The sequence below is a fragment of the Phyllobates terribilis genome, unplaced genomic scaffold (assembly GCF_046119375.1).
Source record: "Phyllobates terribilis strain yellow unplaced genomic scaffold, ASM4611937v1 Scaffold_1__5_contigs__length_1240528914, whole genome shotgun sequence".
NCBI lineage: Eukaryota > Metazoa > Chordata > Amphibia > Anura > Dendrobatidae > Phyllobates > Phyllobates terribilis.
Genome location: NW_027362761.1, coordinates 1169327676 through 1169341367, shown reverse-complemented (window position 1 = coordinate 1169341367; position 13692 = coordinate 1169327676). Strand labels below are relative to the sequence as shown.

Below are 13692 nucleotides of genomic sequence, written 5' to 3'. Positions count from 1 at the left end.
GGGCCGTATGTTATACTGTGGGGGGCAAGGGGCCGGATGTTATACTATGGGAGGCAAGGGGCCAGATGTTATGCACCAGGGGCAAGGGGTTGGATGTTATGCACCGGGGGGCGAGGGTCCAGATCTTATGCACTGGGGGGCGAGGGGCCAGATCTTATGCACCGGGGGGGCGAGGGGCCAGATGTTATGCACCGGGGGGCGAGGGGCCAGATGTTATGCACTGGGGGGCCGAGGGGCCGGACGTTATGCACCGGAGGGCGAGGGGACCGACATTATGCACCGGGGGGTGAGGGGCCAGATGGTTTAAACCGAGGGTGAGGGGCCGGATGTTATACATCGGTGAGCGGTGGGCCGAATGTTATACACCAGTGAGCGGGGGGCCGGATGTTATACACCGGGGGACGAGGGGACGGAATTTATACACCAGGGGACGAGGGGCCGGATGTTATACACCAAGGGACGAGGGACCAGATGTTATATACCTAGGGCGATGGGCTGGAGGTTATACGCTGGGGGCAAGGGGCCGGATGTTATACTGTGGGGGGCAAGGGTCTGGATGTTATACTATGGGAGGCAAGGGGCCAGATGTTATGCACCAGGGGCGAGGGGTTGGATGTTATGCACCGGGGGGGGGGCGAGGAGATGGACGTTATGCACCGGGAGGTTAGGGGCCAGATGGTATAAACCAAGGGTGAGGGGCCGGATGTTATACACCGGTGAGCGGGGGGTCGAATGTTATACAGCGGTGAGCGAGGGGCCGGATGTTATACACTGGGGGGTGAGGGGCCGTATGCTATACAGCGGGGGGCAAGGGGCCAGATGTTATGCACTGGGGGGGCGAGGGGCCAGATGTTATGCTCTGGGAGCCGAGGGGCCGGATGGTATGCACCGGGGGGCGAGGGGCCGAATGTTATGCATCAGGAGGCAAGGGGCGGGATGTTATACTCCGGGGGGGCAAGCGTCCGGACATTATACACCGGAGGGTGAGGGGACGGACGTTATGCACCGGGGGGTGAGGGGCCAGATGGTATAAACCGAGGGTGAGGGGCCGGATGGTATACACCGATGAGCGGGGGGCCGAGTGTTATACACCAGTGAGCGGGGGGCCGGATGTTATACACCGGGGGGCGAGGGGCCTGATGTTATACACCGGGGGTGAGGGACCAGATGTATACATTGGGGGGCGAGGGGCAGGATGTTATACACCGGGGGGTGAGGCCAGATGGTATAAACCGAGGGTGAGTGGCTGGATGTTATACACTGGAGGTTGAGGGGTCGAATGTTACACACCGGTGAGCAGGGGGCCGGATGTTATACATCGGGGGGCCGGATGTTATACACGGGGGGGGCGAGGGGCCGGATGTTATACACCGGGGGGCGAGGGGCCGGATGTTATACACCGGGGGCGAGAGGCCACATGTTATACACCGGGGGTGAGGGACCAGATGTATACATTAGGGGGCAAGGGGCTGGATGTTATACACCGGGGGGTGAGGGGCCAGATGGTAAAAACCGAGGGTGAGGGGCCAGATGTTATACACCAGTGGTCGAGGGGCTGGATGTTAAACACCCGGGGGCAAGGGTCCAGATGTTATACACCGGGGGGCGAGGGGCCGAATGTTATACACCGGGGAGCGAGGGGCCGGATGTTATACACCGGGGGTGAGGGACCAGATGTATACATTGGGGGACGAGGGGCTAGATGTTATACACCGGGGACGAGGGGCCAGATGTTATACACTGGGGGGCGAGGGGCTGGATGTTATACACTAGAGGCGATGGGGCAGAATTAGAAACCGGAATTTAATGATTAGGACTAGTGATGAGCTAAAATGCTCGGGTGCTCGTTGCTCGGGTCGAGCACATTGGAATACTCGGGTGCTCGACCCGAGCAATGAGCCCAATGTAAGTCTATGGGAAACTCGAGCATTTTTCAGGAGGCTCCCTCCGGCGGTCTACAGAGGGCCTAAAAATTGCCCAAATCGACGGGAACAGTGCTCAAATGACATGGGGACAGCATGGGAAAGACCTCTGGAAACATTTCTGTCTCTCAGGTCACTTCTGTCAACAACGTTGTCAGAGTATTACGCCACTTTTACGGACTCACAATAAAACATACCAAAACGAAACCAAAATGGATTTTCCTGGGAAATATGTTCAGGAACATCCTTTCCAGGGCAATGACTTGTATATAAAGCAAAATAAATAACCAAAAACAAAAATGCTCCTCCACACCTTGGGCTATGTTCACACGTAGCATTTTTTATGCGTTTTTTCACTGTTGCATTGCTTTCAACCGTGACAAATGCATTCACCAGGAAATGTCATTTTAACATTTTTCAACCTTATCTGACCATGTGATGTGTGAGATATCATCAGACACATCGTGTTTCATTTATGAAGGAGGGACTCTGAAAGTCACAAAGCCTATTTTTATAGGGCTATCAGGCAGCCTTTACTATTCTTAAAGGACCAGCAGTCGGCCCTCACTATTCTTAGAGAGCAATCAGCCGGCTATGTTTTATTGTTCCCATTACTAAAGAGTGGGTCTCCTATACTATTATTGCATATGCAGTGAGTGCCAGGGCTGCCCAAAATTTGGACACACCCCAATACCACATTGAAAATTTGGATGCACTCCAATACCCCTTTGAAGAGACTTAGAGGAGGGCCTCCTGAAAACAATATTCCCATTATTAAGAAGTAGGTCTCCATTGTGTTTACCTATGCAGTGAATGCAATGGTTGCCAAAAATTTGGAGGCACTTCAATGCCCCTTGGAAAAGACATGGAGGTCAGAGGGCCTCCTCAAAACAATGTTCCCATTATTAGGAAGTGGGTCTCCCATAGTGTCGGCCTATGCAGTGAATGCAAGGGTTGCCAAAAATTTGGAGGCAGTCCAATGCCCCTTGGAAGAGACGTGGAGGAGGGCCTCATAAAAAAATGTTCCCATTAGAAAGGAGCGGGCCTCCTATACTTGTAATGCCCATGCACTAAGTGTATGGGCTGACAAACATTTACCCCTCAGGGGTATACATGAACACCCTTTAAAAAAATTATGTGGGTTTTGCATCATGGACCACGGTCACCCTGGTGATATGGTGGTGGAGGATGAGGAGAAGGAGGAGGACAAGAGCAAATAGCCAAAATCAGGAAGCGTATAGCCATGTCTGGGTGTGAAAAGGTGCATGGGAATACACCTCCCAAGAAAAGACACTGGATTTGAGTTTATGTTACGCTGCTATCATTCGGTGGTGTTGAGAAGTCTGGCCCAATCCAGCCCGTGTTCATTTTTATAAGAGTCAGCCTGTCAGCATTTTCAGTTGACAGGCGGATGCGCTTATCAGTTATAATTCCACCAGCGGCACTAAAAACCCGCTCTGATAAAACGCTGGCGGCAGGGCAGGCCAGGACCTCCAAGGCGTAGAGAGCCAGTTCATTCCACGTATCCAGCTTGGATACCCAATAATTATAAGGCACAGAGGAATCACGTTGGTACGGCCGGCAAGGTACTCCCAAACTTTGCACTCCTTGTGAGAGTACCCCGCGCCTCAGGGCCTGTGCGATGGGAGGGGCTGAGAAAACTCTCCCAGAACTTTGACAGTGTTCCCCTGCCTCTGCTGGATTGAAGTTGTCTCTCTCTCGCCTGTACTCCTTGGTTGTCCAACGAAGTGTGCCCTCTGCCGCCAGCGTTTTCAGATGGGAATTTTTTTAATAGTTCCGCAACAAGGGCCTTCTGGTACTGCCCCATTTTTGTAGACCTGTCCGCCTCAGGAATAAGAGATATAAAGTTCTCCTTGTAGCATGGGTCTAGAAGTGTCACCAACCAGTAATGACTGTCACCCAAAATTTTGAGAATGCGAGGGTCATGGGAAATGCAGCGTAACATAAACAGCCATGTGTGCCAGACTACTAACAGGCAAGACTTCCGTGTCCTCACCAAGAGGGTGACTGACCATGCTCTCCTCCTCCTCCTCTCTGTCCTCTGGCCATCCACGCTGAACAGACGGTATGACAGCTGTGCAGGTAGTACCGTCTATAGTGCCTGAAACTAGCTCCTGTCCTTCCTCCTTTCCTCCTCCTCCTCCTCTTCCTCATTGTCACCCAATCCACTTTGGGATGAGATGAGGCTGGGCTGTGTGTAATCACCCTGTATGGTTCCTTGCTCCATCTCAACGTGCTCCGCCTGCAATGCATCCTATTTGATTGTGAGCAGAGAGCGTTTCAGAAGACAGAGAAGCGGGATGGTGACGCTAATTATGGCGTCATCGCCACTCACCATCTTGGTGGAGTCTTCAAAGTTTTGGAGGATGGTACATATGTCTGACATCCATGTCCACTCCTGAGGTCTTATGTGTGGAGTCTGAACTGAATACCGACGGCCTTGTTGATGCTGGTACTCAACAACTGCCCTCTTCTGCTCACAAATCCTTCCCAACATCTGCAGTGGGGACATCACACACCAGTCTGTGAGCAGGAAGCTGCAAACGCAGCTGAAACACGGCAAGGGCAGAGGAAGCTGTAGGTGACTTTCTAAAATGGGCACACAGGCGGCGTACTTTAACAAGCAGATCTGGCAGCTCCGGGTAGAATCTGAGAAACCGCTGAACCACGAGGTTAAACACATGGGCCAGGCATGGTACGTGTGTGAGCTCGCCTCGCCTCAGAGCTGCCACCAGTTTCCGCCCATTGTCACACACGACCATGCCTGGCTGTAGGTTCAGCGGTGTGACCCACAGATCTGCCTGCTCTTTCAGAGCTGTCCACAACTCTTCAGCATTGTGCGGTTTGTCACCTAAGCATATTAGCTTCAGCAAAGCCTGTTGCCGCTTGGCCGAGGCTGTGCTGCAGTGCTTCCAGCTTGTGACTGATGTGGTCATTTCAGAGATGGAGGCTGAAGAGGAGGAGGAGGCTGAGGAGGATGAGGTGCAGGAGCTGTAGACCGTGGGGGCAACCCTGATTGGCCTAGGGCCCGCAATCCTTGGCGTCGGGAGGACGTGTTCCGTCCCAAGGTCCGACTGGGTCCCGGCTTCCACTATGTTAACCCAGTGTGCCATCAGCGAGATGTACCATCCCTGCCCACAAGCACTTGTCCATGTGTCCGTGGTTAAGTGGACTTTCGCAGTAACTGCATTGCTGAGGGCATGGCTAATGTTTTGGGACACGTGCTTGTGTAATGCGGGGACGGCCCACCGGGAGAAATAGTGGCGGTTGGGGACGGAGTACCGAGGGATGGTCGCCGCCATCAGGTTGCGGAATACTTCCGTCTCCACGAGCCTAAATGGCAACATTTCGAGCGCAAGCAGTCGTGAAATGTAAGAATTTAGTAGTGTGGCCTGTGGGGTGTTGGCTGCATATTTGCGCTTGCGTTCCAAGGACTGGGGTATGGGCAACTGAACGCTGCGCTGGGACAAGGACATGGACGTGCTTCCTGATGCTGTTACTTGAGAGTGTGCAATGACAGGTGCAGGGCAGGAGGCATCTTCGCATGCACCATGGACAGGGGATTGGCTTGCATGCACAACAGCGGAAGAAGCAAAAGTGCCACCTGCAGACACTGTTCCTGGACCCTGTGGTTCGGCCCACAAAGTCGAGTGCTTTGCTGCCATGTGCCTGATCATGCTGGTGGTGGTCAGGCTGGTCGTTTTGCCACCCCTGCTGATGCTGGCCTGGAAGGTGGTGCAAATGGCCTTTATGGGGTTATCGACAGAGTCTTTAAAAACAACCAGACTCGGGAAGACTTAACAGTTGTACTGGCAATTTTCTTCGTGTTGGTGTTACAGGGAACGGTTGTCTGCCTTCTGTCTGCGGCCACCACACTGCTTCTTCCTGCCTGTTGGGGTGCTCTGCCTCCCTCCCCCTGTGTACTGCTGTCCTCGCTCTGCATGTCCTCCTGCCAGGCTGGGTCAGTTACTATATCATCCACCACCTCGTCTTCCACTTCCGCACCCTGATCCTCCTCCTGACTTTCTGGCAATTGTGTCTCATCATCGTCCACCTCTTGTGACACTTTCCCACCGTCGCCTTCGTGTGACAGTGGCTGCTCAAATATTTGGGCATCGCTACATGCGATCTCCTCTTGCCCCGCTTCAAGTGGACCGGGCGAGAGACCGAATCTATAAATGGAAAAGTGAACAGCTCTTCAGAGTGTCCAAGTGTGGGATAAGTTGTCTCCAGGCACTCGGCATGGTGGGAGGAAGGAGGTTCAGGGTGAGGAATATGCGGTCCAGACTCACGGCTACTGAGACTTGACCATGTGGGAAGACAGGGTGGTGGTGGTGGTGGCTAAGTGACTGGAAACATTATCCGCTATCCAACCAACAACCTTTTGACACTGCTCTGGGTTCAATAGTGGTGTGCTGCGGTCCCCTAGGAATGGGGACAGGAAGGTCGGGCGAGAAGATGTGGGTGTTTGTTGTGGCACAATTTCAGCTTGACCACGGTCTTGTCCTCGGCCTCTGCATGCACCATCACCATCATGTCCAGTTCCCCGTCCCTTGCCACGTGCCTTGCCCATTTTAAATGGAGGACAGTATGTTCCACGCTCCCCACAAATGACTGAGATCGGTGTGAACTTATATGTGATCCGTGTGACGGAGAAAACAGAGTGTTAAATACCTGGCCTGTAGGTAAGTAGTTTGAACAGCAAACTGCTGTGAATTGCTTCAATGACACACTAAAGGAAATTTTTAATGGAGGCCAGAAATGGCAGTATTTTTTGAAAACGTATATGTGATCCGTGTGACGGAGAAAATATGATTTTAAATAGCTGGATTTCTAGTGCTGTAAAATGGAAAGGACCTGGCTGTATTCTGCAGTGCCAACAAGCAAAGGGCGTAGAAAAACGGTGTTCTCTAGATTGCTTTTTAAGCAAATAATGAGGATTAAGATCCAAAGAAAAGTAATCCTGGCCCCTGAGACCTGGACCTTTGTATAGAAATATCTAACAGCAGCAGAAGGCAGAACTGGAATGGAGCCTCTTGTGCTATGTGCACTGCAGTCTGTTATATACACAGCCTGCCTATATACACTGCCTGCCTGCCTATATACCTTGCCTGCCTATATACACTGCCTGCCTGATATGTCTGCAGATGGATTAGTTAGTCCTCAGAAGGACTGTTTGTTAAGATGGATATGTGTAATGTACCGTTTTTCTCCCTACACTACCTAATATACAAACAAATCTCTCCCTAGCTCAGCAGCAGCTCTCCCTACTCTGCCTGACTCTGGAGTGACTGTGACGAGCATAGCGGCGCCAAGTCTGATATAGACCCAATGACGCTGTGCGGCCAGCCAATCACTGTAATGCCACAACCAACATGGCAGCGGCATTACAATGAGTGGCAGGCAATCCCTGCATGTTGATTGGTGCTCTAAAGAGCGCCAAACATGCAGAGAGGGGACCCGAGCATCCGCCCGAGCATCTCGCAAGTACTTGGCGAGCTCTGAGCATCTTGAGTACTTGCGAGTATGCTGGCTCATCACTAATTAGGACGTGTGTGCCTACACTTTCTTGTATGTCTCAGGTTTCCTGCCTCTAAATATAAACAAAAATGTTCCTATTTACTGTCAGCATACTAATATTTTAAAATACAAAGAACATTAAAAAGTTGTCAAACTTTTCATTTTTACAGTAAACTTTAGAAGTTACAACTTCCGCGAATTAATGGCTCACAATTCTGTTTTACAGGCCCACAGATGAGAAAAATGGTATAATGAACTTACAAAAAAGACCCTTGTAATGTACAGGATGAACTCATTGACTTTCTGCTTCCCGAGACACCACCGACACATCATCGCTCAATGCTCGGCTGTTGTATAAAGCTTTTACTGCTGCCTCCACGTTACAATTATTAATTTCTTCAGGAAGCCTAGAAATATACCGCTTATGACATTAATTATGTATTTCTGGATGCCGCATCTTATATTAGGATTTCACTGGTTTGTGTAAAGATTTATTGAGCTTAATGCAAATGCATGTACATCAATAGGTAGCAAGGTGGCTCAGTGGTTATTAGCACTGTTAGCTTCAAGTTTGTATAATCTCCCCCACTTTGGGTGGGTTTCCCCAGGGCGTTCTAGATTCCTTTTACCCTTCAAAAAATACTGATGGTTTCATTTACTTTTTAAAGAGATTGTCTACTTCAGAAAATGCATTCCATACGTCCTACTGGTGGGGGTTCTCATCCCTTAGACCAGAGTGGAAAGCGGCTACAAAGAGTGTCTCTCTCCTGTGGGGGCGCTGCAGTGTATTTGAACACTTATTGACAGGTTTCTCCAAAGATCAGTCCAAGCAGATTTTCCAATTTGTCCATGTGCCTTTAGGGGCGCACATGATCCAGCCTGCGTTGCATGTCCATTGCTCTCACATTGACGGCTCACTTGGCACAGCAACTCCGGTACATACGTTCCTCCCTCTTGTCTTTGATTGACAGTCCTTTCCAGCGCTCCATCCCTTTCGGAAGTAAGAGTGAAGAGCAGTGACTGAAGAGCAGGTGGGACAACATTGCACTGGGAATAGGGAGCTCCTGAAACAGACCCTCCCCGCCGCCGATATGTGAAGAAAACAAGAAGTCACAAGACCACCAGGCGTGGCATGGATTTAGGACTCTGGGTGTAGGAACCCATTGTCATAGGGCGATTGGCCTGATATTTGGAACAATTTGAGAGGTAAAACAGGAAAATAAGACTGCCCCTTTAATAATGTGGACACCTTGACGTCTGAAGATACAACAGTCTGAGGTCGGTGGTCTTTGGTTTTCCAGATTTGCAGTTGTTGGCTCATGGTCCATTAAGTGTCACCAAAACAAAAATTCTTTGCCCTGTTGATTCACAAGGTTGGATTTTTGGGGTCAAATGCAAATGTGGGTGCACAGAATGATATTCCTGGGAACAGTCTAGATTTCTGTAGAATGGGACTATTAGGACTAAGAATGAGAAGATGTGTGAATCTTCAAATGCACCAAGATCCCAAGATCCCTGCGCTGAATTGTAAGGGGCGGTAAAGAAGAGCCACATGCTCACCACGTTGTGAACCTTCTGGTCAAGATGAGTTTCCGTCGTAGATGTGAAGTAATGTGCTTCTATCGTATCACTAGGCTGATCTGTCTAGGAACCTGTAATATTCGGCAAATCATTTGTAATTCAGCTTTGCTGGATTCAGATGCACCATAGAACGATCCCCAAAAAAAAGAAAGAAAAATAACTCATGGACTTGACTGAGCGAATGGAGCAATCAGTTATGAAATATAAGGAAATTTGCACTCAACTTCCCCACAGTGCCTCCTCAGGAGTAATAAAGCATTACACAGTTTATCCCCAAAAATGTGGAAATTTGCAGAAAAATTTTTTTTGAGATTGTGTCGCCATTTTCTGAGACCTGTACGTTGATGGGGCTGTGTGGTTTTTTTTTTTTGCGTGGCGAGCTGATGTTTTTATTGCTGCTGTTTGGGAGTAAATAGGAAGCTTTGATCGCGTCTTCCTTTTTTTTTGTTGAAATTGCAGCAACCGAAAAAAAAAACATATTTTTTCTTTTGACAGCGTTTACCGATCAGGTGAATTAATTTTAGATATTGATAGATTGGGATTTTCTGTACACAGTAATGCCACAGATATGTACTTTTTTATTTTATTTCTGTATTTTTAATATGAAAAGGAGGGGATGATTTACTTTTTTATCATTTTAAAAACATTTTTAGGCTGTGTTCACACGATGCGTATTTCATGCGTTTCCGCGGCGTTTTTGCAGTTGCGTAAACGCCGCGGAAACGCATGAAAAACGCATGGTAGAAGGGCAGCAATGTTCCCCAATGGAAATCCGCATGTGCTGTGCCCATGATGCGGATTTTTCCGCAGCGTTAACGCTGCGGTCAAAAATCCGCAGCATGTCAATTAATTTTGCGGAAACGCGGCGATTTCGCCGCCATTGACTTGCATTAGAACGCGCCAATTCCGCAAGACAGCATTTGTACTTGCGTAATTGGTGCGTTCTAATGTGCGGATGGTACCCGGGTGTGGAGGAGAGGAGAGTCTCATCCACACCCAGGTACCATTAAAAAAGCTGTAAAAAGAAGAATAAAATAAAAAATAAATGTATTCTTACCTTCTGTCGGCCCGTGCAGCGCTCCCGCTTGGTTCCCGGCACTTGCAGTGAGTTGTAGGACCTGCGGTGACGTCAGAGTCATGTGACGGGTCACGTGACGCTGACGTCGGCAGGTCTTTCAATTCAAAGTTGCCGGCAGCCGGGAGAACGGAGTGAGCAGGACAGCGCGGGCCATCAGAGGTAAGTATATACACTCTCTCGGTTCACACTGTATAAATCCATGCTGTTTGCATGGATTTATATAGTGTGACCTAGTTATCAAGCACTTTCCAGGTGATGCTAAAATCGCCTGGAAAGCGCTTGTCAATCTGCATGCGGAAACGCATGTGAATCTGCATGTGGATCCGCATGTATTCTGCAGGAAAAACGCATGCACAATCTGCATGCGTTTTTTCTGCCAGGGAGATGCAGAAATGATGCAGAAATTTTCTGCTTCATTTCTGCATCGTGTGCACATACCCTTATAAAACTTTATTTACTATTTGACTTAGAATCATAGAATGTTAGAGTTGGAGAGGACCTCCAGGGTCAGTGTGTCCAACCCCCTACTCAATGCAGGATTCACTAAATCATCTCAGATAGATGTCTGTCCAGCCTCTTTATAGAATCATAGACTTGAACCTGTGATCGTACAATCTTCTATAAACGCCGGTCACACACAGGTTTTCACTTTAGCACCATCATGCCAGACACAGGGGCCTTCAACAGACCACCAGCTGCAATGGAAACCCATCGGCACCCCACGATCATGTCGGAGGGGATCTGTGGGTGCGTGGAACGGCACATCCACTGACCATGCGCTTTAAATGCTGCTGTCAGAGATAGTGGAATTTAAGGGGTTATCAGCAGTGATAAGAGCTCAGCTCCACTTGCTGCTGTTAGAGGTAGATGATGAATGCATAAAGCAGCCATCAGCTGCCAGGAATGATGCACACCTACGTCAAAGAAGGGGAAGTAACGGTACGTCCTATGTTGGGGGTGAGATTAAAGGGGTTGTCCTATGTTCAGGAGCGCACCGCTCCCCTGCCTCCAGTCTTCCTGCGCTCCTGATGATTGACAGTTGGGTCTGGCAGCATCACTGCACCGTTGGTCCAGACCGTGCGCTCTGCCATGATGCAATCAGAAGCCCCTGTGCCTCTGCAGCTACAGAGCAGCACTGAAGCTATCCCGAGCAGGTGATCTGGCCAGCGTCAGAGAAGCGAAGAGCTTGTAAACGCTGCTTAGCTTTCCACCTCTGATAGTCTGCAGCAGTGGCTGGTAATCTCCATTCCTCCATTCTTGAGGACACAGAGGATTTTTAACAAATGAGTAAATTGTTTTCACAACTTTGCAACTTTACCCAGTTTAGAAGGCGAGAAAACCCCTTCTTTAAGAGCGACAATAAACATTTCCAACACGTTTTTCCATTTGTATCAGTTGACATAAATGTAAATGTGCATGTAACGGCCGCCCTACTTTGGTCTACAAAAGTGTGTCGTGATCGCACCTGTGCCGGAAAGCTACTGCACTGTACAGACATCTCTTCTTATCAATAAACCAATCAAATATTTTCTGGTTTTCAATTATCAAGTGTTGTTTCCAGAAATCGTTAATGACGGACATGAGTCACAATAAACACTTCGCAGCTAAATCTGCACAAAAAGTTCTGGATTTTTGCAATTATTTTTTGGGTATAACACTTTAACCCCGGATTCATCAATTGCATTTATTTTTTTTTAAGTCATTTTTCTGCCTTGTCTTTCTGTGTTTTGTTCCAAATTCATCAAAAAGGAACATGCTGTTTGATGAATGTGGCACTATTTATTTATATATTTTTGCTCTTTTCTGCTTTTTTTTACTTTAGTCGCACAAACCCTTCCAAGAAGCTACAAAAGGATTGTCTTCATATTAGGGCAGACGACTGTATAAATTGACATGCGCTATTCGATATTTAATCAGCACGCAGATCCATGTTATTCGGTAGAGCTGTTCAGAATAATGATTTTTTATATCGGTAAGGGTAAGCCTTCGCTGAGCGGGGGCACCACTTGCATTAATAGGGTGCCAACCTCCGCGGCCAGGTAGGGTGCATTTTTCTAGGGCATTGTAGGGCACTTTAGCAAATTTATTTATCCGTATACTCGTACTCCTCTCCACAAAGGGTTTTAGGACATACCAGGACATTGTTTATCCAGATTTTATTTTCACTATTTAAGTTCTACTTTGTAGACTTTTTAAGGCACATCTAATAAACATAGTATTTTAATTGTAGTATTTTCCTGTGAGCTCTATTTTTATTTACCGTATTTTGCGGATGGTAAGATGCATCGGAATATAAGACGCACCCCAAATTTTGGGAGGAAAATAGGAAAAAATGTTCTTTAAATAAAATGGTGGTGCATCTTATAATCTCCTTTTATGGAAGCGGTGGAGGAGTGGGGTTCCAGGTGGCACGGTCACTGCTGCAGGAAGCTGGCGGTGGAAGCAGGAGTGGGGCGATGCTGCGGGCCCCAGGCTGCTAGGAGATGGTGTTAGGCGGAGGTAGGAGTGGGGTGATGCTGCGGGCCCCAGGCTGGTAGGAGGTGGTGTATGGCGGAGGTAGGAGTGGGGCGATGCTGTGGGCCCCAGGCTGGTAGGAGGTGGTGTTCGGCGGAGGTAGGAATGGGGTGATGCTGCGGGCCCTTGCTGGTAGGAGGGGGTGTTCGGCGGAGGTGGGAGACGGGCGATGCTGTAGGCCCCAGGCGGGTAGGAGGGAGGAGGGGGTGTTCGGCGGAGGTAGGAGTGGGGCGATGCTGCGGGCCCCAGGCTGGTAGGAGGTGGTGTATGGCGGAGATAGGAGTAGGGAGATGCTGCAGGCCTCAGGTTGGTAGGAGATAGTGTTTGGCGGAGGTAGGAATGGGGAGATGCTGCGGGTCCCAGGCTGGTAGGAGATGGTGTATGGCGGAGGTAGGAGTGGGGCGATGCTGCGGGCCCCAGGCTGGTAGCAGGTGGTGTTCGGCGGAGGTAAGAATGGGGTGATGCTGCAGGTAACAGGCTGGTAGGAGCTGGTGTTAGGCGGAGGTAGGAGTGGGGCAATGCTGCGGGCCCCAGGCTGGTAGCAGGTGGTGTTCGGCGGAGGTAGGAGCGGGGCGATGTTGCGGGCCCCTTGCTGGTAGGAGGTGTTGTTCGGCAAAGGTAGGAATGGGGTGATGCTGCGGGCCCCTTGCTGGTAGGAGGTGGTGTTGGGCGGAGGTAGGAGTGGGGCAATGCTGTGGGCCCCAGGCTGGTAGAAGGTGTTGTTCGGCAGAGGTAGGAGTGGGGTGATGCTGCGGGCCCCAGGCTGGTAGAAGGTGGTGTTCGGCGGTGCGGGGCTCCGCCAACATTTTGTGAAAGCCCAGAGCCCCCGAACTTTCAATGCGGTGTACTTTAGGAAAATGGCGACCGGAAGCGGCACATGCGCATTTGCCTTAGACAGGTTTTGTACTTTCCTGGAGTGCCAATGCACAAACGTCTGTGTCATTTTTAAAAGTAGCAGATGATGAATTAGCTGAAAACATCAGTAGAATGGAAGCCTCAGCCACTTTTCTTGAGAAAACACAAAAATTGACGAAGAAAACTATAATCAATATTTGC

General features: G+C 49.5%; 1 protein-coding gene across 3 annotated transcripts in view; it reads left to right on the top strand.

The window, feature by feature from the left end:
- Positions 1 to 12271, top strand: part of CD8A (CD8 subunit alpha) — a 40172-nt gene extending 27901 nt beyond the window's left edge. For all 3 annotated transcript variants that reach the window (XM_073649145.1, XM_073649143.1, XM_073649144.1), the window contains one exon: positions 7690 to 12271. In XM_073649145.1, the coding sequence (XP_073505246.1) occupies positions 7690 to 7715 (26 nt within the window). In that variant the 3' untranslated portion in view covers positions 7716 to 12271. The remainder of the gene's footprint in view (positions 1 to 7689) is intronic.
- Positions 12272 to 13692: the final 1421 nt, after the last annotated feature.